This window comes from Orcinus orca, chromosome 8, assembly GCF_937001465.1.
Source record: "Orcinus orca chromosome 8, mOrcOrc1.1, whole genome shotgun sequence".
NCBI lineage: Eukaryota > Metazoa > Chordata > Mammalia > Artiodactyla > Delphinidae > Orcinus > Orcinus orca.
The window spans coordinates 47,105,230-47,131,864 of NC_064566.1; the positions used below are offsets into that span (position 1 = coordinate 47,105,230).

The 26,635-nt window shown below is 39.2% G+C and overlaps 1 protein-coding gene and 1 long non-coding RNA gene across 11 annotated transcripts in view; one reads left to right on the plus strand and one right to left on the minus strand.

The window, feature by feature from the left end:
- Positions 1 to 26,635, plus strand: part of RIC3 (RIC3 acetylcholine receptor chaperone) — a 52,147-nt gene that overhangs the window by 2,927 nt on the left and 22,585 nt on the right. For 9 of the 10 annotated variants that reach the window (XR_004476534.2, XR_004476533.2, XR_007478939.1 and 6 more), the window contains exon 2: positions 25,523 to 25,749. Coding sequence is in view for 5 of the 10 variants with exons in the window: in XM_033404580.2 (XP_033260471.1) it covers positions 25,523 to 25,749 (227 nt within the window). In the remaining 5 variants the exon portion in view is untranslated. Of the gene's footprint in view, positions 1 to 25,522; positions 25,750 to 26,635 lie in introns of those variants that run through there. The other variant, XM_033404577.2, reaches the window with a different exon arrangement.
- LOC117196378 (uncharacterized) lies at positions 23,841 to 25,128 on the minus strand. The gene is made up of 2 exons (XR_004476535.2): positions 24,990 to 25,128; positions 23,841 to 24,442 (listed from the first exon to the last, which is right to left on the minus strand). It is a non-coding gene; the product is annotated as an uncharacterized LOC117196378 (long non-coding RNA).

Below are 26,635 nucleotides of genomic sequence, written 5' to 3' on the forward strand. Positions count from 1 at the left end.
ATATAATGGACAATCTATAAATACTTTTAAATGAATAAGATTATGAAGATACTAATATTGTGAGTTCTCTTTTTGCATTAATTACCAAAGTAGTATAATCTAGGCAAAAACCTACCTTGAATGATGTATTCCAGTAACTGAAATTTGCTAACTAAAATCCCTGCCCTGGTACACTGACATTTTAAAAACAGTGAATCCTAGCCATTATTGGGTTATATACCCCTTTGAGAATCTGATGAAAGTTATGGATTTTTTTCCCAGGAAGAATGCACATGCTTTTTATACATACATTCAGAATTTGAGAATCAACTCAGAGAATCCACAGAACCCAGACACCCCTGTTTTGAATAAAGGGACAGCCCTGATTATTTGAAAATTCCTAAAATTCGTGCCATTATATCAGTAGCTTCCATTTCTGCCCATTGGCATATATGTGGAACAAGCACAGTCCCTTTTCCATGTAACAACTGTTAGGATAGTCTTTAGCAAATATTTATGATGTACACTTTTACATAGTTTACACACAACGTATAAATATTGTTAATTCCGTGAAAAAATGAGCCAAATCCCTGCCTTGAATCCACAGTTTAGTAGAGGGAAACAGACATTAAATAAGTGCAAAAAAGTGTCAATTACAGGTACTCAAATCCTTGCAGGGAAGTGGGGAGACACATGTTAGAATGGTCAGTTTTTTTGTATTCTTTTTTTTTTTTTTTTTTTTTTGCGGTACACGGGCCTCTCACTGTTGTGGCCTCTCCTGTTGTGGAGCACAGGCTCCGGACGCGCAGGCTCAGCAGCCATGGCTCACGGGCCCAGCCGCTCCGCGGCATGTGGGATCTTCCCGGACCGGGGCACGAACCCATGTCCCCTGCATCGGCAGGCGGACTCTCAACCACTGCACCACCAGGGAAGCCCAAGTACTTCATTACTTTTTATGGCTGAATAATATTCCATTGTGTGGAATATTCCATCCACATTTTATTCATTCATCAGTTGAAGGGCATTTTGGGTTTTGATTATTAAGAATAACACTGCTGTTAACATCTGTGTACAGATTTCTGTATGGATACATGCTTTGGTTTCTCTTGGGTATATGCATTTGGGAAATGTAAGCATTTTAGTGTAGCTGGAACTAAGAGTGGAATCTCTGGCTCATATGATTACTCTATGAGCAGTTTTGAGGAACTGCTAGATTGTTTTAGAAAGTGGCTGCATCATTGTACATTCCCACCATTAGTGTGAGGGTTCCACTTTCTCCATATCCTCACCGACATTTGTTATTGCTTGCCTTTTTGATTATAGCCATCCTAATGGGTGTGAAGTGGAATCTTATTGTGATTTTTTTTTTTGTATTTCCATGACTAACAACACTGACATCTTTTATAGGCTATTTGTGTATCTTCTTTGGAGAAATGTGTATTCAGACTTTTGCACATCTTTAAATTGGGTTTCTTATTGTTGTAAGAGTTCTTTATGTATTTTAGGTACAAGTTCATTATCAGATATATGATTTGCTTTTCTTCCACTTAGTAAGTTGTCTTCACTTTCTCAATGGTGTCCTTTTAAGAAAAGTTTTAATTTTGATGAAGTCTGACTTATTTTCTTCTCTTCTGCTCTTGGTGTCATATCTAAAAACATAATTGCCAGATCCAAGGTCATGAAGATTTATGCCCATGTTTCAAGTTTTATAGTATTTACTCTTATATTTAAGTCTTTGATCCATTTTGAGTTAATTTTTATACATGGTGTGAGGTAGAAGTCCAACTTCATGTGGATATACATTTATCCCAGCATTATTTTTGAAAACACTATTCTGTTTACATTGAATTGTTTTGACACCCTTGTTGAAATTCAATTGACTGTAAGTGTGAGAGTTTATTTCTGGACTCTCAATTCTGTTCCATTGATACAAATATCATATACACCCATCCTTATGCCAGTACCACACTGTCTTGATTACTGTAGCTTTGTAGTTTTGAGGTCATGAAGCATTAAGTCTTCCAGCTGTGTTCTTTTTTCAAGATTAATTTCTGAGTCTTGTGGCCCAGCATTTCCATACACATTTTAGGATCAGCTTATCAGTTTCTGCAGAAGCCAGCTGGGATTTTTGATTGTGTGGAATCTGTAGACCAATTTGGAGAGTATTGCCATCTTAACAATATTAAGTCTTTCAATCTATGAACATAGGATTTCTTTTTATTTATTTAGGTCTTTAATTGATTTCAAAGAACTTTGTAGTTTTCAGTATACAAGTCTTATTTTGTTAAATATATTCCTTAGTATTTTATTCTTTTTGATGTTATTGTAAATTGAATTATTTTATTAATTTTATTTTCAAATTGTTCACTATTTTTTAGAAACACAGTTTTTGTGTATTAATATTGTATTCTGCAAACTTGCTGAATTGTTTATTAGCTCCAATACATGATCTTGTTCTCTGCGAACAGAGATTGTTTTACTTCTTTCCAATCTACATGCCTTTTCTTTCTTTCTTTCTTTTTTGCCTAACTGCCTGGGCTAGAACCTCTAGTACAATGTTGAATAGAAGCAGTGAAGAGGGAACGTCCTTGATTGTTCCTAATCTTAAGAAAGCTTTCATACTATTAAGGGTAATGCTAGCTGTGGATTTTTTTAAAGATGCCCTTTGAGGGAGTTCCCTTCTATTCCTAGTTTGTTGAGTATTTTTGTTATGAAGGGGTGTTGAATTTTGTCAAATGCTTTTTCTGTGTCTAGTGAAGCGATAATGGGGTTTTTGTCCTACATTCTGTGGATATGATGCATTACATAATTGATTTTGGGGTGTTAAACCAACCTTGCATTCCTTGGCTAAATTGAGGAGGTAATTCTAAAGTGTTTTTATTAGCCAGATTAAGAAGAACATTCCAGGCAGAGGGAACACAGAGCAAAAACAACACCCAGAGCCTTGAAATAGCTTTAGAGTTGTAAGAGATGAGACTTGGGGCCAAACTGTAAAGATTTTTTTTTCTGCCATACTTAAGGAGTTTGGATAGTATTCTAAAGGAAGAGGAGGCCATTGTAAGTTTATGAGTAGAAGAGAAACATACAGTCTGAAAGGACACCTTGGCAACAGTATTAAGTCTGTATCGTGAGGATTTTTTCAGGGAGAATATTGTTGCAGTAGTCCAGTTGAGACATGAGCATCATTAAGCGAATGTCTTTGGGCTCATCAGTTAGGATTCTCATGATAAGTCACAGGAAATTCAGCTGAACTGTCTTAAGTCAAAAAGAGAATGTATTGATTAGTCCAAATGAAAAGACCCTGTGTTAGAATTGGCCTCCTGTGTGGTTTGATCTAGAGATTCACAATCTGATTTTCTGTGTCCTTTTCACTTCTGGGTTCCTTCTCAAGTTGACTCTGTCTGTTGACTTCTCAGGGTAGCAAAAATAGTTGCAACAGTTCCAGATATCACCTCCTCACACTTAATTGTCCAGAGAAAGAATGTTTCTGTTCTTTTGAACTCTTCCTTCACTCCCATCTTACTCTTATCCCCTCCCCCTCCTCCCACACCTATTCTTTCCCAGTAGTTCCAGCTAACACATCCTCCCATCTTAATAGCTTGATTTAAGCTATTTGCAGTGCTGTGGGTAGAAAGAATATGCTGATTGACCACTGTGGAGTTGAGAGTGATTCCCAAAGGGAAATAGGGGTACAGGAAGAAGAAGGAGTAAATGGAGCAGGGGAGGCATCAACGTTGGATAGGAGAGAAGAAAACAATTTTAAGAGACATTTTTAAATAGACGTGGAGCGTGAGAGAGAGGGAGGCATCTTGAATTATTCTCAGTTTATTGGCTTAGGTGAATACATAGATGGTAACACCCTTTACCAAAATAGTAATGAAGCAAAGTAGATTAAAGGGGAAAGATGATGAGTTCGGGAATTTGCAGACTAGTATCACGTCCCCTTCTTCCATCTTTTTTCCTAAGTTGACATCCCTAGCTGCCTCATCCATTCCTCATATGACATAGTTGCAAGTATCTAAACATAGCCCTCTTAGATGGCAAACAATAGCAGGTGTAAGCCAGTTAGCTCATGGAAGAGCAACCCCCCCACCCCCCTTTTTAAAATTCTTTACTTCTATTAATGCATCTTGGGGATTGCTTTAGATTTTTGGCATTTTACTTGCTGACCTTGCTGTATATTAGAATCTTAAACTTTTTTTTTTTTTAAAATAGGAGCTACTCATCTAGGTTTTGTCCATTTTGTACATTCACTTGATGTTTTGGAACCAAATATAGCAGTTTCTAGCCTTTCCTGTTGCATTTTATCTATTGGTCCAGAATTCTAGCCTCTTGACATTTTTTCAGAATATTTATCGTTCCATTCAGTGTATTTGTTTTACCATCTCTCTCAGCTATATGCCATTCTTGATTTTTTTAAAAAAACTTCTTTGTTAGACATTTTCAAACATAAGCAAAAGTCGAGAGTAGTAAGATGAATGCACATCACCCTGCTTCATCATCTTGTATCATGTATATCCCCACTTACTTTTCCCCCCATAACACTCAATTATTTTGAAGCAAATCCCGGGCATTGGGTCATTTCATCCGTAAATAATTTTGTATACATCTCTAAAAAATAAGAATTCTTCTTAAAATAGCCGCAATATCATTATCACACCTAAAAAATCAATAATTCCTTAATGTCATTAAATATCCAGTCGGCATTCAGATGTCTCTGACTGCCTCATAATTTCTTTTCACAATTTCACCCTTGCTTTTGATTAGCGTGTCTTCTTGATCATTCAAATTATTTTTTTAAATCTATCAGTCATTTGAAACTGCTCTTCAGGTCACCCCAGTCTATTCATTGAAACCGTTTGTGTAGAGTCATTAAACCAGTTGGTCATTTGATTGCTTTACTCCATCTTATTCTGTCTGTTTTAGGCTGTGGTCCACCTTCTTCCTCCCTTCTCCCTTCAGTCTGTTCTCAACATAGCATCCATACTGATCCTTTTAAAGCATAAGTTTCTCCCTCCATAAAACCCTCCAGTGGCTTCCTGACTCAGATGAAAAGACAAAGTCTGTACATGACCTACTTAATCCTTTTCCCCATTTCCTTCTCCTTTTCCTTTCTTTCTCATTTTGCTTTGACCATGCTGGCCTCTCACTGTTGCTTGAACATGCCAGGTGTGCTCCCACCTCAGGGCCTTTGCATTTGTTGTTTCCCCTGCCTAAAATGCTCTCCCTTGGATAGCCATATGCCTTTCCTTTATCTTCTTTAGGTCTTCATCTCCTGAGCCTTCTCTGGATACTCCAGCTAAAATCTTTATTTCCCCCCAACACATCCTATCCTCTTTGCCTGCTTCATTTTTTCTCTTTAGTATTTATCATTACCTTGTGTATTATCTCTTTTCCCATTTAGAAAGGAGGTTCCATGAGGGTAAGGATTTTTGTTTGTTTTGTTCACTGCTGTATCTCCAACTTTAGACCAGGCCTGCACATTGTAGAAAATCAATACTCATGAATAAAGGAATTAGTGAATTGGGCGAATTAATGAATGCTGGCTCCCAGGGATCATGGTTTCCTCTATTAGCATTTATAAGCCATTACTTTATTATTACTATTATTATTACTGTTATTTATGGTTACATAAATTATTGTGCATCCATATGATAGACTGTTATGAATCTAGTAAATTATATTCATGAGGGGTTGGAGTTTTTTTTGTTTCTTGTCTGTTTTGGTGGCCAGTTTTCTTTTTCTTTGAAATCAAAGGGGAAAAAATACCAGTTTGTCTGGGATCACTGTGGATTTATAAACAGGGTAGACAATACAAATACAGTATTAATTATACCTGAACTTGAAATCTGATACTGTGTACCATACCTATTTTTTTTGAGGGACTTTCTTTTTTTTAATTGTAGTTGGTTTACAATGCTGTGTTAATTTCTGCTGTATAGCAAAGTGATTCAGTTATACATACATATACATTCTTTTTCGTATTCTTTTCCATTATGGTGTATCACAGGAGATTGAATATAGTTCCCTGTGCTATACAGTAGGACCTTGTTGTTTATCCATTCTGTATATACTAGTTTGCATCTGCTAACCCCACACTCCCACTCCATTGCTCCCGCAACACACCCCCCCAGCAGCCACAAGTCTGTTCTCTATATCTGTGAGTCTATTTCTGTTTTGTAGATAAGTTCATTTGTGTCCTATTTTTTAGATTCCACATATAAGTGATATCATTGGTATTTGTCTTTCTTTCTGACTTACTTCACTCAGTATGACAATCTCTAGGTCCATCCATGTTGCTACAAATGGCACTATTTCATTCTGTTTTATGGCTGGGTAATATTCCATTCTATATATGTACCACATCTTATTTTTTTTTTTTTTTTTCTTTTTTGTGGTGTACCACATCTTCTTTATCCATTCATCTGTTGATGGACATTTAGGTTGTTTCCATGTCTTGGCTACTGTGAATAGTGCTGCTATGAACATAGGGGTGCATGTATCTTTTTTGGATTATAATTTTGTCTGGATATGTGCCCAGGAGTGGGATTTCTGGATCATATGGTAATTGTATTTTTAGTTTTCTGAGGAACTTCCATACTGTTTTCCATAGTGGCTACACCAACTTACATTCCCACCAACAGTGTAGGAGGGTTCCCTTTTCTCCACATCCTCTCCAGCATTTATTTGTGTACTTTTTAATGACGGCCATTCTGACCAGTGTGAGGTGGTACCTCATTGTACTTTTGATTTGCATTTCTCTAATAATTAGCGATGTTAAGTATCTTTTCATGTGCCTGTTGGCCATTTGTATGTCTTCTTTGGAGAAATGTCTAGGTCTTTGCCCATTTTTCAGTTGGGTTGTTTGCTTTTTTGTTTAAGTTGTATGAGCTGTTTGTATATTTTGGAAATTAAGCCTTTGTCAGTAGCATCATTTGCAGATATTTTCTCCCATTCTGTAGGTTGTCTTTTTGTTTTGTTTATGGTTTCCTTTGATGTGCAAAAGCTTGTAAATTTGATTAGGTCCCATTTGTTTATTTTTGTTTTTATTTATATTGCCTTAGGAGACTGACCTAAGAAAACAATGGTACTATTTATGTCAGAGAATGTTTTGCCTGTGATCTCTTAGGAGCTTTATGGTGTCATGTCTTATGTTTAAGTCTTTAGCCATTTTGAGTTTATTTTTGTGTATGGTGAAAGCTGTCCAACTTTCCCAACACCACTTGCTGAAGAGACTGTCTTTTCCCTGTTGTATATTCTTGCCTCCTTTATCGAAGATTAATTGACCATATGTGTATGGGTTTATTTCTGGGCTCTCTGTTCTGTTCCATTGATCCATATGTCTGTTTTTGTGCCAGTATCATGCTGTTTTGATTACTTTAGCTTTGTAGTATTGTCTGAAGTCTGGGAGGCGTATGCCTCCTTCTTTGTTCTTTTTCTTTGAGATTGCTTTGGCAATTCTGGGTCCTTTATGGACCCAGGATTTAGGATTATTTATAAATAAATAAATTTTAGGATTATTCTAGTTCTGTGAATAATGTCATGGATAATTTGATAGGGATAGCATTAAATCTGTAGATTGCTTTGGGTAGTATGCTCATTTTAACAATATTAATTCTTCCAATCCAAGAGCATGGGATATCTTTCTATTTCTTTGAGTCTTCTTCAATTTCTTTTATTAATGTTTTATAATTTTTAGCATACAACTCTCACCTCATTGGTTCGGTTTATTCTTAAGTATTTTATTTTGGGGCGTGTGATTTTGAAAGGTATTGTTTTTTTACATTCCCTTTCTGATATTTCATTGTTAGTGTAAAGAAATGCAACCAATTTCTGTTGTTAATCTTATATCCTGCTACCTTGATGAATTCATTTATCAGTTCTAGTAGTTTTTGTGTGGAGTCCTTAGGGTTTTCTATGTATATAGTATCATGTCATCTGCATATAATGACAATTTTACCTCTTCCCTTCATTTGGATACCTTTTATTTCTTTTTCTTGTCTGATTGCTGTGGGTAGAACTTCCAATATCATGTTGAATAGAAGTGGTAAGAGTGGGCATCCTTGTCTTGTTCCAGAATTTAGTGGGAAGGCTTTCAGCTTTTCACCATTGAGTATTACATTGGCTGTGGGTTTGTCATAAATAGCTTTTATGTTGAGATATGTTCTCTCTATACCCACTTTGGTAAGAGCTTTTATCATGAATGGATGTTAAATTTTGTGAAATGCTTCTTTTGCATCTACAGAGATGACCATGTGGTTTTTTGTGTTTTCTTGTTTATGTGGTGTACCACATTGATTGATTTGCATGCGTTGAACAATCCTTGTGAACTTGGGATGTATCCCACTTGGTTGTGGCGTATGATTTTTTTTATGTGTTGTTGAATTTGGCTTGCTAATATTTTGTTGAGAATTTTTGCATCTATATTTATCAAAGATATTGGCCTGTAATTTTCTTTTTTGGTGGTGTCTTTGTTTGGTTTGGGTATCAGGGTGATGGTGGCTTCATAGAATGTCTTTGGGAATGTTCCTTCCTCTTCAGTTTTTTGGAAGGGTTTGAGAAGGATCAGTATAAGTTCCTCTTTGTATGTTTGGTAAAATTCGCCTGTGAAGCCATCTGGTCCTATAATTTTGTTTGTAGGGAGTTTTAAGATTACAAATTCTATTTCACTTCTAGTGATTGGTCTGTTCAAATTAGCTGTTTCTTCTTGATTCAGTTTTGGTGGGCTATATGTTTCTAGAAACTTGTCCATTTCTTCTAGGTTATCAAATTTGTTGGCATATAATTGTTCATAGTATTCCCTTATGGTTTCCTGTATTTCTGCAGGTATCGGTTGTTAGGTCTCCTTTTTCAATTCTTATTTTGTTTATTTTGTTCTTGGTGAGCCTGGCCAGAGGTTTGTCAATTTGTTTACCCTTTCAAAGAACCAGCTCTTGATTTTATTGATTTTTCTTTCTGTTGTTTTTTTTTTAATTTAGTTTATTTTTGGCTGCGTTGGGTCTTTGTGCTGCATGTGGGCTTTCTCTAGTTGCAGCGAGTGGGGGCTACTCTTTGTTGCAGTGCACGGGCTTCTCATTGTGGTGGCTTCTCTTGTTGTGGATCATGGGCTCTAGGCACATGGACTTCAGTAGTTGTGGCTCATGAGCTCAGTAGTTGTGGCTTACGGGCTCTGGAGCACAGGCTCAGTAGTTGTGGTACACAGGCTTAGTTGTTCTGCTGCATGTGGGATCTTCCCAGACCAGCGCTCAAACCCTGGTGTCCCCTGCATTGGCAGGCTGATTCTTAACCACCTTGCCACCAGGGAAGCCCTCTATTGTTTTTTAGTCTCTATTTTATTAATTTCCTCTCTGATCTTTATTGTTTTCTTCCTTCTGCTGACTCTAGGTTTTTTTTGTTTTTTTTTTGACTGTAGGTTTTGTTTGTTCTTTTTCTGATTCTCTTAAGTGGTAGGTTAGGTTGTTTATTTGAAGTTTTTATTGCTTTTCGAGGAAGGCTTGTATCACTATGAACTTCCCTCTAAGAACTGCTTTTGCTGCATTGCATAAATTTTGTATGGTTGTGTTTTCATTGTCATTTGTCTCAAGGTATTTTTAAATTTCCTGTTTGATTTCATCATTGACCCATTGTTTGGTTTTTTAGTAGCGTGTTGTTTAGCCTCCATGTAATTGCTTTTTTCTCATTTCTTTTTTCTGTGGTTGATTTCTAGTTTCATGCCATTGTGGTCAGAAAAGATGCTTTTGATAATTTCTATACTCTTAAATTTGTTGAGGCTTGTTTTGTGTCCTAGTATGTGATCAGTCCTAAAGAATGTTCCATGTGCACTTGAAAAGAATGTGTATTCTGGTTCTTTGGATGTAATTTCCTGAAAATGTGAACTGTTCTATTGTATCATCTAGGATCTCTGTTGCCTTATTGATTTTCTGTCTAGAAGATCTGTCCAGAGAAGATCTGTCCATTGATGTGAGTGGGGTGTTAAAGTCTCATACTATTATTGTATTCCTGTCATTTTCTCCCTTTATGTCTGTTAGTATTTGTTTTATGTATTTGGATGCTCCTATATTAGGTGCATATATGTTGATGAGCATAAAATCCTCTTCTTGTATTGATCCTTTTATCATTATATAGTGTCCTTTATCTTTCTTTATGGCCTTTGTTTTAGGTCTATTTTGTCTGATATGAGTATTGTGACCCCCGCTTTCTTGTCATTTCCATTTATGTGAAATATCTTTTTCTGTCCCCTCACTTTCAGTCTGTGTGTGTCCTTTGCCCTAAAGTGGGTCTCTTGTAGGCAGCATCTTGTAGGCTTTTGTTTTTTAATCTAATCTGCCACTCTGTCTTTTTATTGGAGTATTTAGTCCATTGACGTTTAAGGTAATTATTGATAGATATGTATTTATTGCCATTTTAAACATTATTTTCCTGTTGATTTTATATTTCTTCTTTGTCCCTTTTTCTTGTTGTTTTTCCTTTTGTGGTTTGATGATTTTCTTTTGTATTATACTTATGTTCTCTTCTTTTTGGTTTTTGTGAGTCTATTTTATGTTTTTGATTTGTGGTAACCCTGTTTTTCAAGTATGTTAACCCCATTGCATATCTACTTGCCTTAGACTAGTAGTCATATAGGCTCAAACACATTCAAGGAAATTTAAAAAATCTGTTTGCTTACTCTCCTCCATCACATTTTATGATTTTGGTGTCCTCTTTTACATCTTCATGTTCATCGTTTTGCTGTTCATTGTGGTTATCATCACTTTCACAGAAATTTTTTGATTTTTTTTTTAATCTGTGTACTGGTTTATTTAGGTGATTTGCTTTCCAATTGTGATTTTCTCTTTTCTATATATTCTTCTATTTAGAGAAGATCTTTCAATATTTCCTTTTAGGGGATAGTTTTAGTATTGCTGTATTCTTTTAGTTTTGGCTTGTCTGAAAAATTCTTTGTCTCTCCTTCTATTCTAAATGATAATCTTGCTTGGTAGAGTACCTTAGGTTGCAGATTTTTCCCTTTCAGGACTTTGACTATATCTTGCCACTCCCTTCTGGCCTGCAGCATTTCTGTAGAGAAATCAGCTGATGGCCTTATGGGGGAACCTATGTAATTAACTCTTTGTTTTTCTCTTGCTGCCTTTAGAATCCTCTCTTTAACTTTTGCCATTTTTATTATAATATGTCTTGGTGTAGGTCTGTTTGGGTTTACCTGTTTGGGACCCTCTGTGCTTTCTGTATCTGGATATCTGTTTCCTTCTTTAGGTTTGGGAATTTTTCAGCCATAATCTCTTTGAATACATTTTGGATCTCCTTTTCTCTTTCTTCTCCTCTTGAAGAGTTCCAAATAATATGGGAAAATTGTATACTATAAATGAAAAGTAAAGATGTATTCACTGTATGTATTCACTAGGAAGAAGTAGGTCAACATCTTAACAGTGGTTATTTCTGGGTCATGGAAACATGGGTGGTTGTTATTTATACTTTTCTCTACTTTCTCAATTTTCTATAGGTATGCGGGTTTTTTTTCTTATATAACCAGAAAAAAAGTTTCTTCCCTTCCATGTCCACTCCATCAAAAAAAAAAAAAAGGAAGAATCCTTTTTAGAATTGAGTCCAAGAAGCGTTCACTTCTCTATAGTTGAAAAGTCCACTATCCACCTTTTGCTTTTTGCAAACTGGAACAATAATTATGTCTCCATTCGTTCAAGATTTCTCTTTTTATCAATATAATTTCTTAAAACTTTCTTCAGTTCAGTGACCTTATGTGCAAGTTTTACCAGTTTTCCTGGTAGAAGTTACTTAGTGAACAGACTTGATGTTACCCTCCTCACCCATCTGGAACTTTTTTTCCCTCTAGGATTGTTAATTCTCTCCCATTTAACCCCAAATTGATACCCTTTGATAGAGAATATGGAAGCAAAATAGAGGTTGAGAAATTCTGCTTTCTCAGCATTACATTTTATCATCAAGCAAATTGCCTTTTCACTCTAAAAATACCCTTTTTGCTTTTGCTAGCCTTTTTTTTTTTTTTTTTTTTGGCGGTACGCGGGCCTCTCACTGCCGTGGCCTCTCCCGTTGCGGAGCACAGGCTCCGAACGCACAGGCCCAGTGGCCATGGCTCACGGGCCCAGCCGCCCCGCGGCATGTGGGATCCTCCCGGACCGGGGCACAAACCCTTGTCCCCTGCATCTGCAGGCGGACTCTCAACCACTGCGCCACCAGGGAAGCCCTTGCTAGCCTTTTTGTAAACCTTAATTTGTTTTGGACCTTGGCCTCCTCATGTGGTCCTTCCAAGTCTTGCTACTCTTTCATGCTGATTGCTGATGTGCTCTTCTGTTCATTTTTTGTCTGTTCTTTTAGAATAGCTACCAGTACATCTGCTGTTTTCCTTTGCCTTCCCTACCTGCTTAAGAATTTTTTCAATGCCCAAGCAAAAATGCATCTTAAGAGCTTTCTTCTTAGAGTCTCATGAAATGGAACCACGTGTCTCTGTTCTCAGGACTTCTTAATTCTGCCTTCCTAGAGCCTGTGCCACACACCCCCTACATTTTTGCCACAAATTCTAAGATGGCATGATCTCTTTCTCCTATGGTTCTCGTTTGATTTCACCAACAGGTTTCTTCTTTGGCCAGAGTAACCATTCCCTGACTCACCTTATGTACCTGTGGAACATGAAGATGTCAGCATACTAGGTCAGGAACCTTGTCAGTTGTTCCTGGTTAGCTGACTGGGACTTTGAACAGGTTCCAGAGTAGTTGAAGCCCTCCAAGGTGACAGTGTGCTACTTCTATGCTAGAATTGGCTTCAGGAGAGTCCTACCTTCCATCTCCGTTGGCTGGGGCCTGGGGGACTCCTACCGTAATGTTACGTTTGGCATCTCTCCTGCTGACCCTGCCCACCTGTGTTTTCCATTGAGCATCTCACTTTGAATGCCTATAAACAGGATTCCTTACCAGCCCCTCCCCAGTAACCCTGTTCCTCTGGAATAGTTCAGACTCTTTTTGTCACCATATTCTCCTCAAGTGAGTCCTGCTCACTGAGTCTGAAGCTCTCCAAGATGTGAAAATACATACACACACATATGTGTTTATGTGTGTATACGTATTTATATGTGCATAGGTAACACACACATATACGTAATTCTTTGTTATTTTTTTATTTTTTATTTTTTTGGTGGTACACGGGCCTCTCACTGTTGTGGCCTCTCCCTCTCCCGTTGCAGAGCACAGGCTCCGGACGCGCAGAGCCATGGCCACTGAGCGCAGGCTCAGTGGCCATGGCTCACGGGCCCAGCCGCTCCGCGGCATGTGGGATCTTCCCGGACCGGGGCACAAACCCGTGTCCCCTGCATCGGCAGGCGGACCCTCAACCACTGCGCCACCAGGGAAGCCCTGTTATCTTAAATTAGCTCTTTGTGTTGGTATGTAGGTGCCTGAGACAAATGGATTATTTTGGTCCTTTACCTTTTCTCTTAATGAAACATCAAACATCTACTCTGAAAGTGTGCAAAGAGGAGCAGAGACAATTTGAGAGTCTGTGAATGAATGTAAATTAGACACATTTTCAATTTCAGAAACTCAGAGGTGGGTGGGTGTGGGGCACCTCGATCAGTCTGAATGCCATTTTCTGTTCTCAAAACTGTGAAATTGAAAACACTCAGGATAATGAAGTAAAAAACTATTTTTAGCTCTGAGAGTGACTGGGCTGGGTCTTCAGATTACAGCAAGGCCAACAGGCCTAGTGTAAGTCATTCAGATCAGTTCAACAAAGTGTATAGCATGCAAGACCCAGAGCATGCTCTGTAAGCATAAAGAAAATACTAGACTTCTATTAAAGAAGTTCATAGTTTGTCCTTCAGCCACAGAGCACCAGGAATGCACCTACAGTTGAATAAATTGGGTTTATTGCTTGTTGCAGCAAAGGAGGTTGCACACCATGAGGAAGCACGCAGCATCTCAGTAAGAGTGTTAGAAAAGTCTTGCTATAGGATTTAGGCTTGTGTTAGGTGTGTTTTTTTTTTTTTTGCGGTACGCGGGCCTCTCACTGCTGTGGCCTCTCCCGTTGCGGAGCACAGACTCCGGACGCGCAGGCCCAGCGGCCACGGCCCACGGGCCCAGCCGCTCTGCGGCACGTGGGATCCTCCCGGTCCAGGGCACGAACCCGTGTCCCCTGCATCGGCAGGCAGACCCTCAACCACTGCGCCACCAGGGAAGCCCCATGTTAGGTGATTTTGAGGAAGGTTTAAGGATGTCGGGCTTTGCTGTGGATTGGGTGCTGTCAGAAAGTGGGGCACATTCTATGACTGGGTATCTTAGTAGAGTTTATGTCAAGAGAGAGCAGTCTAAAGAAAAGCTATAGCTGTAATTGGCAAAGAAGCAGCAGTCACTCATCATCCAGGAATAGGGGCTATTTGATATTTTTTTGGTTTGGGCAGTGTTCGTGTTTTGTGTGCGCTCAGACAGATTACACAATGTTCTTATTTCTTTTGTCTTGATCCATCATGGTCACAGAATGGTCTTGCCTGATGTTCATGTCTGAAATTGCTTATGTGTAAGAGGAGAACAACACCAAGACCTAACTGTGAGTGACAGGCTAGCTCATAGCAACACCAGACCAGCTCCTGGGTATCAGAGGCTGCTTTTCTTATTCTCAGGTATGATTTGTAGGTTTTAATCAGCACTAGCTAAAATTGGGTAGAAATGGTACTTAGTGGAAGATGTTACCCATTTCTGTTCCAATCCATTCAAATAGAGGATGTAAGACACATAAATAGAACTCTTGAATAAGGCCAGGTGTGATAAGTGCAATTAAAGAGGTTCAGACAGTGTATTCTAAGCAATGGGGATGATAAGAGAAAATGCTTCAGGGACAAGGGCAGTATTTGGCCTGAGCTTAGGATAGGCTGGATTTAGATATGTGGAGTTGGAGGGAAAAGCAAAACCATTGGAGTAAGCGAAGGCTGAGAGGTAAGAAATCACAAGGCAGGCTCAAAGCATGCTGAGAAGTCTAGTTTGGCTGAATCAGGAGTATGTAATGAGAAAGAAGCATGAAGAGGTACTTTTGGGCTAGATTGTGGAATTCAGTTGTTTAGGAGTTTAGTTTGTAGGGAGGGAAAAATCAGAATTTGCTAAATACCTACTGTGTGTGCTGGGAGCTTTGTATATGTTATTTAACCTGTAACCCTTGTAACAACCCTGAGAAGTAGGTCTCATGATAGCCATTTTATAGATGATGAAAATGAGCTCTAGTAAGGTTAATTTAACCTCCACTTAAATAGTTGGACACACAGCGAGGATCTTAATAACTGACTGAAAAGGTGGTACTCACTTTATTGATACTTCCCTCTGCTGTCTCCTGTGTGATGCAGTCTCTTGTCATTATGGGAACCGTTGAAAGCTTTTGATCAAAGGAATGGCAAGACCAGTTAGAATTATGCTTTAGGAAGATTACTCTGGTAACAAACAGTAATAGTTAACATGTGTTGAATATATGGACTAGGCCCCGTGCTAAGCAACTTAGACACACAAATATCTCTTTTAATAATATGTAGGGGGCTTCCCTGGTGGCGCAGTGGTTGAGAGTCCGCCTGCCGATGCAGGGGACACGGGTTCGTGCCCCGGTCCGGGAAGATCCCACATGCCGCGGAGCGGCTGGGCCCATGAGCCATGGCCGCTGAGCCTGCACGTCTGGAGCCTGTGCTCCGCAACGGGAGAGGCCACAGCAGTGAGAGGCCCGTGTACCGCAAAAAAAAAAATAATAATAATATGTAGGGTGAGTTGGGAGTGGGGAGGTTGGTAAAAGATGAAGGAAAAAATCTGATTAGACAAGCAGAAAACATTAAAGCAGTGGTCAGCAAAGTAGAGTTAGGTGGGAGGGGAATGCGGTAAGATGGGCCCTTGGGGGAGACGAGCTGGTGAGGAGGAGACAGTCAGCTGTTGTTGGAGACTCCACTGTAAGTAATACTGAATCAAATATGACCTCAAGAACGTCCTCAGTATTTAGGGAGACGCTTTCGTATCTTAAAGGACTGGCTACGTTAAGACCTTTCTTGTTCTGTGGTAATCTTGTTCTTTATTGATTTATTTGCCCTAAGAATGAAATGCTGCAAATGGTTTAATGTTGCTCTCAGAAAGCTCTTTTGTTAACAGTGCTAGAGTTTCTGTTTTTGTTTTTAGCAATAGGGATGGTTATTAACAAGGGAAAGTAGAACTGCACTCTGTAAAATCCATTAAGCTTTTAGTCAAGCTTAAATGATTTGCTAAGTGAACTTTTAATAATTAAGTAAACCTAAATATGGGGAAAGCTTTCAATAAACAATTGGGATTTAGTCAAGTCCATTTAATAGAATACTTAAGTACATATAGAGATAGGGAACACAGCTGTTTTCTATTTTGGAAGGTCTGCAGTTTTAATGTTCTAATATCTTTAATGTTCTGATCTCTTTAGTTGTTTGTCTTAAAGCAATTAAAAAACAAAATCACAAATCCCAACCTCCTAATTTATCCCACCCCTCCCCGCTTTCCCCTTTGGTAACCATAAATTTTTCTATGTCTGTGAGTTTCTGTTTTGTAAATAAGTTCATTTGTATCTTTTTTTAAAATTCTACATATAAGTGATACCCTATGATATTTGTCTTTCTCTGTCTAGCTTACTTCACTTAGTATGATAATCTCTAGGGCTGTCCATGTTGCTGCAGATGGCATTATTTTATTCTTTTTTATGGCTGAGTAATATTTCATTGTGTATATATTACCATATGTATGGGATTAACATATACACACTACTATATAGAAAACAGATTAACCAACAAGGACCTACTGTGTAGCACAGAGACCTATACTCAATATTTTGTAATAACCTCTAAGGGCAAAGAATCTGAAAAAGTGTGTGTATGTATGTATACATATAAAACTGAATCACTTGGGACTTCGCCTGGTGGTGCAGTGGTTAAGAATCCGCCTACCAGTGCAGGGGACACGGGTTTGAGCCCTGGTCCAGGATGATCCCACATGCTGCAGAGCAACTAAGCCTGTGTGCTACAACTACTGAGCCTGCGCTCTAGAGCCCACAAGCCACAACTGCTGAGCTCACGAGCCACAACTACTGAAGCCCGTGTGCCTAGAGCCCATGCTCTGCAACAAGAGAAGCCACCACAGTGAGAAGCCTGCGCACCACAACAAAGAGTAGCTGCTGCGTGCAGCAACAAAGACCCAACGCAGCCAAAAAAAAAAAAAAAAACTGAGTCACTGTGCTGTACATCTGAAACTAACATGACATTGTAAACCAACTATACTTCAATTAAAACCCCAGAAATCCTTTTTGTAATGTAGCTATAAAGTAGAACATTTGTAATAGTGAAAAATTGTGATATAGGTATACAAGGAGATGTTATATAGCAGTTTGAGTGAATGAACTGGAGTTGCATGTATTAACTGTATACATTTTGCCAGAAAAAGGCAAAAAGGAAGTTGCAGAAACATCAGTACGGTGTGATACTGTAATATAAAGGTTTTTTTCAATTGTGGTTAAAATATACATAACATTTATCATTTCAACCATTAGATATACAGTTCAGAGGCATTAAGTACATTCACACTGGTATACAACCATCACCACCATCCATTCATAATATAAAGTTTTAAAATACTCAGTCAATATTGTATATTGTTCATGGATGTATACTTACATAGTAAAGTCCAAAAGCACATATTCTAATAATAACCAAATTCGGAGTTGTGGCTATTTCAGTGAGGGTGGGAGGAAGAGACATAAGGGGCTCCAGTTATATCTGTGTGGTAGGTAGGTATACAGGTGCTCATGTATTATCATCTGTAGTTTTTTGTACCCTTGGAGTATTTTCTTTAAAATTTTTTTCTTAAAAAATCATTTCAGCTAGACATCTCCAGGTGTTCACTAGCCATTGACTTTTTAGGCATTCTGGGCTGTTCAGTTCTAAGAAACATGGTGATACCAAGATCCAAGAGGTGAGGTTGCTCCCTATTGAGAACAGTTAACTTTATGAAGAGAAAAATCTGTTCCAAATTCAGCATTCTGACCCTAGCCTGCCATCTCAAGTGTACCCTTGGTCACAGGTGGCAGAGGTTATAGGTCTGAAGCCTAAAGTTCTGAGAGAGTGACTCTACAAAGAAGAAATACAGGAGGAGAGCAGGTTTTGGAAGGTGAAAATTAGTTTCACTTTTAGGTTTGAGTTGGTAGACACACAAAAGGACATATATATTAATGGGATTTAGAGATAAGAGCTTAGAGGACAGGTCAGAAGTAGAGCTATACATTTTGGACATTACAGTGTATGCCTTGAGAATGAATGAGTTTACCAAAGGAAGAAGAATAAGGAAAGAACAAAGGTTGAAACAAAACGTTGGGGAGAGAGGATTAAAGAAGGACCAGTAAAAGAGATGGGAAGAAATAGGTTGAAGGACTAGTCAGTGGGAAAAGAAGAAATCAGGAGAGTGATATGCCACAGATATTAAGGCAGGAAAGTTTGACAAGAATTTGTTCAGATTAATCCAATATTTATTGAATGGCTTGTGGTAATCACTTTCTTGTGTAGTAGAGGAGTCTTAAGAGTGAGAGCTGAGTAAAAGCCATTGGATTTGATGGTTACAGTACAGTTACCATGTTGTAACTATACTTCTTATTCATAAACTCTTTATATACAGGAATTGTTCTATTTATCATTTTAATCTCAGTGTCTGACACAGTACCTGGCATGTTGTTAAGTGTTCAGTAGTAAATATGTGAACTATTACATTGAATATAAAATGCACAGATTTCTCCTAGGATATAAAACATATTTTTACCATCTAGCCTGTCTCTTCCATTGCTCTCAGTACCCCCTCCTACCTTTGAAAATAGTATTCTCTACTATTTCAGTGCTTCTTTGATTCTAGTCTACAATCTCTTTATCAATAATCTCTTTTAAAATCAATTTTAATGTTTCTCTACTTCTTGCCACATCACCATTCATTTAGTATTGCTTTTTGAAACCCTATATCACACTTCCTTTCTTACTCCCATTGCTCACCCCTTAACTCAATATAAAGAAGACAGTTCTAACAATCAGAGCTGTACAGACGTGGCATGGGCTTCCTGTGGGGAGAAATACTGAGTTTCCTGTTTGATGGTATTCAGCAGAGTCAAGACCACCACTAGATGACTCTTCTAAAAAATTTCCAATTTATTGAGAGATAAATAACATATCATGCAATTTACCTGTTTAAAGTGCACAGTCAGTGGCTTTTAATATAGTCATGAAGTTTTACAACCATCATCAGAATCGTCACCCCTCAAGAAAAAAACACCATACCCATTAGCAGTCACTCTCCTCTGCCCCCTCTCCACCCTCCCTCCCTCCCCCCAGCAAGCAACCACAAAGCTACTCTCTGTCTCTATGGACTTGCCTATTCTGAACACTTCATATTAATGGAATCATATAATATGTAGTCTTGCATGACTGGCTTTTCTTCACTTAGGATTATGATTTCGAAGTTCATCATGTGTCTGCACTTCCTTCCTCTTTTATGGCCAAATACTGTTCCATTGTATGGATACAGCACATTTTTATTTGTCAGCTGATGAACATCTGGCCATTATGAATAATGCTGCTTTAAACATTTGTACAAGTTTTTTTTTTTTTAATTGGGGTATAGTTGCTTTACAATGTTGTGTTACTTTCTGCTGTATAACAAAGTGGATCAGCTGTATGTATACATATATCCCCTCCCTCTTGGACCTCTCTCCCACCCCACCCCCCATCGCATCCATCTAGATCACCACAGAGCACCGAGCTGAGCTCCCTGCGCTATACCGCAGGTTTCCACTAGCTATCTGTTTTACACATGGCAATGCACAGACATCAATCCCAGTCTCCCAGTTCATCCCACCCTCCCTCCCCTACCCCCACCATGTCCACACGTCTGTTCCCTATATCTGCATCTCTATTCCTGCCCTGTAAATAGGTCATCTGTACCATTTTTCTAGATTCCACATACGTGCGTGTATATATATAACACCATACACAAAAACTTAAAATGGATTAAAGACCTAAACGTAGGGGGCTTCCCTGGTGGCGCAGTGGTTGAGAGTCCGCCTGCCAATGCAGGGCACACGGGTTCGTGCCCCGGTCCGGGAAGATCCCACATGCCGCGGAGCGGCTGGGCCCGTGAGCCATGGCCGCTGAGCTTGCGCGTCCGGAGCCTGTGCTCCGCAACAGGAGAGGCCACAACAGTGAGAGGCCCGCGTACGGCAAAAAAAAAAAAGACCTAAATATAAGACTGAACACTATAAAACTCTTACAGGAAAACATAGGAAGAACACTCTTTGACATAAATCACAGCAAGATCTTTTTTGTACATAAGTTTTTGTGTGAACATATTCTTCTTGGGTGTATACCTAAGGGCAGAATTGCTGGGTCATATGGAAACTTTGTTTACCTTTTTGAGGAACTGCCAGACTGTTTTTCAAAGCAACTGCACTATTTTACATTCCCACCCAGCAGAGTACAGTAGTTCCATTTTCTCCACATCCTCACCAACACTTTAGATTATGTCTTTTTTTTTTTAATTAATTTATTTTTTGGCTGTGTTGGGTCTTCATTGCTGCACACCGGCTTTCTCTAGTTGTGGCAAGCAGGGGCTACTCTTTCTTGCAGTGCGCGGGCTTCTCTTTTTGGTGACTTCTCTTGTTGCGGAGCATGGTCTCTAGGCACTTGGGCTTCAGTAGTTGTGGCATGCGGGCTCAGTAGTTGTGGCTCATGGGCGTAGTTGCTCTGCAGCATGTGGGATCTTCCCAGGCAAGGGCTTGAACTCGTGTCGCCTGCATTGGCAGGCGGATTCTTAACCACTGCGCCACCAGGGATGGCCCATCGATTATGTCTTTTTGATTATAGCATCCTATGGGTGTAAAGTTCTGTCTCATTGTGGGTTTAATTTACATTTCTTTGATTGCTAGTGATGTTGAACATCTTTTCATGTGCATGTTGGCCATTATATATCTTCTTTGGAAAAATGTCTGTTAAGATATTTTGTTCATTTTTAATTGGATTGTCTTTTTGTTGAGTGGTAAGAGTTCTTTATATATTTTGGATACTCAACCTTTATCAGATATATGATATTTTCTTTCATTCAGTGGGTTGTCTTCACTTTCTTGATGGTGTCTTTGCAGCACAAAAGTTTTAAAATTTGATGAAGTCCACTTATTTTTCCTTTGGTTGCTTGTGCTTTTGGTGTCATATCTAAGAAAACAGTGCCTAATCTAAGGTCACAAGGATTTATGTTTTTGGGTTTTTTTTGTAGGATTTATGTTTATTATTTTTCTAAGACTTTTATGGTTTTGGTTCTTATATTTAGGTCTCCAATCTATTTTCAGTTAGTTTTTAGAAATTTAATATGGTGTGAGGTAGGGGTCTAACTTCATTCTTTTGCATGTGAATGTCTTGTCCCCATAGCATTTGTTGAGAGGCTGGATGACTTTTAAGGCTCCTTCTGACTCTGAAGATTCTATGATGCTTTGTAGTATATTGGTTTCTGTTATTGTCCAAATAGGCGGACAGTCAAGATTACATATGATGGCCATCCTTTTCGCAAGAATACATTGTGTCTAAAAACAGGGATAGCCATTAGTCTTTTATCAGTTTGTTCTAGATTTCTCAGTTGCTTTAAAGTCTATCCTCCTTTGACTTTTATGATACTGGTTTGCTTCTGGTCTTCTTTGACCAGCGCAGTTTCCTTTTCTTCCTATTTTTGCACATAAGTACATATACCCCTCCATTTTTTTTGGTATGGGAACTGTTCATGCAATTTTAATTAGCTTTGTCATTTAGGTAGCTCAGAGTTTCTTCTCAAGCCTAACTACAGTCTAATAAAAATTTCCTCTGAATATGCCAACAACGCCTAGAATTTAACATGTGAAAAATAGGTGTTCAGTCTTCCCCTAACCATAAGCCCTCCCAGTTTTCCTCATTGTCTTCTCTTAGTATCTTAAACCAACCTTCGAGTTTTCCAACCCCCCACTCCCCATTCATTATTAAATGTTGCTGATCATTACATGGTAAAAGCCCTTGGACCCATCCTTTCCTTTCTATAGCTATAGCTGTCTTCTGGCTGATTTCCCAGACCCTAGTTTCTCTCTTTTAGGTCCTTACTCAACTGCTGGAATAATCCTCCTCAGACACCCTTCTGATTAAATCATTCCCCTGATCCTAGATCCACAGTATTAAATTTATATGACACAAGTTAACATTTAACCCACCGCTAATTTCCTCTCTTTATCTCTTGTTACTTCCCTTATTGGATTTGGTAGTTAACCTTATTTATTCTTTGTTCTTATCTCTTTGTTCTCATCTTTTTCTCATTGCACACAGTCCTCTTTTCTCCTAGTGTGCCTTTGCTTCTCTTCTATTCTGAATCTCACTCCCTTCAGTGATTGATCCCATCTGATTCCTCTCCCTTTTTTTTGCATTCTTTCAATACTTAGACATTTAGTTTGTCTAGTAATAAGATCCGTAGTACCCTGTTCCTTTTTTGCTGTTTGTTTTGGATATGCTACTTTTTAAAAGCATTGTTTCATGTGGGAACCATTGTTTCCGTTTCATTTATGGTTCTCTTCCTTTCCCACCTACAGCACAGAGTCCTGAACATAATAGTGGTCCAATAAATCTTCTTGGCTGACAGATCTATAAAAGTTTTGGGGGCAGATGTGTGATGTTTAGCATCACCATTTTTTTATTTTAGAAATGCAAAATAATGCCTTTTGTGCCATTATTTGGTTTTAATTTTTTATATTTTGTTTTATGCCAAGTTTTGAGAACAGTCTTCTCAGTACAGTTAAATGAAGTTCAACAACGTATTACTACAGATATTAAATCTAGTTTATTGAGCAGCAACCACCCGATATATCAGATTCTCTCAAGGGAAAGGTTAGCTTCTTACATGCTGGCTAGGCATTTGTTCAAAGTGCATTATAGCCTTAAAGCTAGGACCATTTAAGATATTAAGATCCTCGACAGTTTAGTAGCAAAATAGTCACCAGTACCCGGAATAAGGAGTAGTGACCTGCTAGCTTGCTTCTACCGTCTGAAGTTGTGCTTCTGTTGCTGGCCTCCTCTTAAAAAGAAGCATTTCTTCTAACTTCCGTGTCACCCGAAGTCAGTATCAAGAGGGAAAAAAGGATTGTTGGGGTGGAGCCCGGCTGAGAGAGGATACAGGCAGAGGGCAGCCCCCAGGCCCAGTGGCTGCCTGTCTCACTCCTTGCCTGCCCACCCACCATCTCTCTCACCTCAGGAGCAGAGAGTTGACTTGAAGATAGTCTTCAGTTCATAGCCCCTGATTAACATCACCAGTGCAAGGTTGCTTTATTATTTCGTTACTTTCTTTTTAACCCTTTACCCTCACTCCACATGCCCATTCCTTTCTCCGTTCGTGTGCACCCACTCTAATGTGTTTATGTCCTTATACCTACATATTTGCTTGACAGATATGTAGTATAATTATAGTGTGTCTTTAGCTTACATGTGGTATTTGCTTATTTTTCTCAATGCTGTGCTTTTTAAGATATGTTCATATTGCTGTAGGTATATCTAAAGTGTTTTCTAAAAGCTGCGTGGAATTTCATGTTTGTATCTACTCCATTTTGATTCTAACAGTTACAGAGATCCAAGTTACTTCAGGCTCCCTGCTACAACATCATCACAGTGAACATTCTCACACAGGTCTATAGAGTCTATAGTTTGAATTCGGATACAGACAGCCTTATTTGAGAATTTCTCTGGAATTTATCCACCAGTATAGGATCACTGGATAATAGGGCGTAGCTTTAATGTCACTCAGTGCAGCCAGATCACTTAGCAGAATGGCTGTGTCCGTTTACACTCTTACCCATAATGCACGAGAGTTCTTGCCTCCCCACATCTTTGACAGTACCTACTATTACCCACCATTCTAATTTTTGCCCTTCTTATAGGTATAAGTGCTAGCTCACTGTTTTAATTAGCATTTTTCTTGTTGGTTTTATTTTGATCATCTCTTTATGTACTTGTTAACCATTTGAACTTCTCTTTCTGTGAGTTTCCTACTCATATCTTTTGGCCATTTTTCTATTGGGTGTCCTCTGATGTTCATATCAAATTGTAGGAATTCCTTGTCTATGCTAGAGATTTAATCCGTTGTCAATTTTAGACGTTGCAGAAGCTTTTCCTTGCCTGTCATCTATCTTAACCCTGTTATGGTATTCTTTATTGAACAGAAATCCATAATTTTATTGAAGTCAAATCCAACAGTTTTTACTGTGTAGTTTGTATTTTTAGAGCCTGAGTCGGGAAGTCTTTCTGCTCCTTAGTGTTTTCTGTCAATGGATTATCCACACAAGCCTGTTTACGTGGCCTTTTGAAGAGAAGTCTTTCCTTTCTTTGTCACCTGTGACTTGGAGGAGGCTTGACGCTGTTAATGTTTGGCTGCCCCTGATGGAGGAAAAAAATGTGAGAAAACTGATGCACGCTCCTTCCTCTAAGCCCTGCACTTCCACTCACAGGACTGAGCCCCTGTGACCGTTTGTACTACATGAATCCTGTCTGCTCAGCTACAGCTGATTAGAAAGTGCTGCATATCTACCCAAGCTGAGAAGGTATGCAGGGAATTTGGAATTATGACCAGTCTCTGCTGGCCCCTTGAAGGACATGCAGATTGAGGTGTTTTGGGAGTGAACATCTTCCTTTATGTTCACAGAGAAGCTAGAGAAATGCTGGCGGAGAAATGAGAATGAGGAAGATATGCACAGAGGAACAGAGAAAAAAGCCCTCTGGCCCCACAGAGAGGGAGAACGATTGAAGTAGAATGTGAGAGTAGCTGTCTGGTATCCTGATGGCTTTCCAGTTTCTGATTGTGTTCTCTTCTGAGATCAGATTGCATTTCCTTATGTGTATTAGTTAGGGATGGCTAACTACTCTAACAGATAAACTCCAAAGTGTATAATGGCCCTAGCACAACAGAAGTTTATTTCTCACTCACATAAACAGGTCCAGATGGTTCTAAGTTGGTGAGGTGGTGGCAGTGGACGGCTCTGTGCCACACAGTTACTCAGGAACTCGGGTTGATGGAAGCTCTGCCATTTTCAACACATGACTTCCAATGTCTCTGCAGGTGTTAGCATCCAGCCTGCAGAAAGGAAATGAACATGGAGTTCAATACATGGGACGTTGTATAGGCCAGGCCTTGAACTAGCACCTGTCATTCACATTGCTTTGTCTGGAACTCAGTCACACGGCCACATTTAAGTGTATGGGAAGCTGAAAAATGTTATCCACCTGTGGACCCAAAAGGAAGAGAAAATGGGTTTGGTGAACAGCTAGAGATTGCCACATCATATTTATCATATGTGTGATACTCTTGTGATGCCTCTATATCCTTATAATCAAGTTGCCGTTTTTTCTTAAACTTGTTTGAGTTGACTTCTGTTGTGTATCTCAGTGCGTGAGGTGTTTTCCTAATAGCCATATTTAAAATAGTAGAAGTAATAAAGACTGATTGATTTATTTTCTCAGGGAAGTTGGGTCGATTTCCACCTATGATGCATCATCACCAGGCCCCCTCAGATGGCCAGACCTCTGGGGCTCGCTTCCAGAGGTCTCACCTTGCGGAGACCTTTGCAAAGGCTAAAGGACCAGGTGGAGGCACTGGAGGAGGAGGTAGTGGAAGAGGCCTGATGGGGCAGATTATTCCAATCTACGGTTTTGGGATTTTTTTATATATACTATACATTTTATTTAAGGTAAGTGGAGTCATCCTGATCATATTACATCAATGAAAATCCAGTATCATCATAATAAAAATCATTGTCAGCATTAAAACTCTTTATAGTTCATAACGCTTTTTCAAATCTATCATCTCTTTAAATCTTGCCTCCTCTTTATGAGGTACCTAGGATAGCTGTCACGTATCTCAGTTTTACAGATGAGAAAATCTTCACTCAGAACCTGAACAATTTGCCCCAGAATTCACAACTAAAAATGCAGAACCAACACTTGAACCTGAATCTTCTAGTTCCTAATCCGCTGAGCAATAAAGTTCAAAGCCTACCCTCCCCCGACCCTGCCCCAATTTTTTCTTGATTGGGCATCTTTGCAAACTGTAAAGGCGTAAAGGTGTTCTAAGAAGAACTTTATCATGAGGATTGGCATAATGATTTCGAGGTAGCCACTGTGAGGCCAAATAATGACTGTACCAACACCACTTTTTCTTCCTTTTACCCGCAGGAGCATGAGGTGCTGTTTTTAACATCAGTTGTAGTAATTCTCCTGAAACAGAACTGCCGCGTCCTGAAACTAAGCCTGATATTTCCCAGCTCTGGGGAGATATGATTTGGGTCCTTTTATTTTATTTTTTTGCGGTATGCGGGCCTCTCACTGTTGTGGCCTCTCCCATTGCGGAGCACAGGCTCCGGACGCGCAGGCTCAGCGGCCATGGCTCATGGGCCCAGCCCCTCCGCGGCATGTGGGATCTTCCCGGACCGGGGTATGAACCCGTGTCCCCTGCATCGGCAGGCAGACTCTCAACCACTGTGCCACCAGGGAAGTCCAATTTGGGTCCTTTTAAAAGTAGACTCCCTGTTAAGTTCTACTTCCAGGCGGGCTTTGGCCAGCCATGGGCCTGGGCCT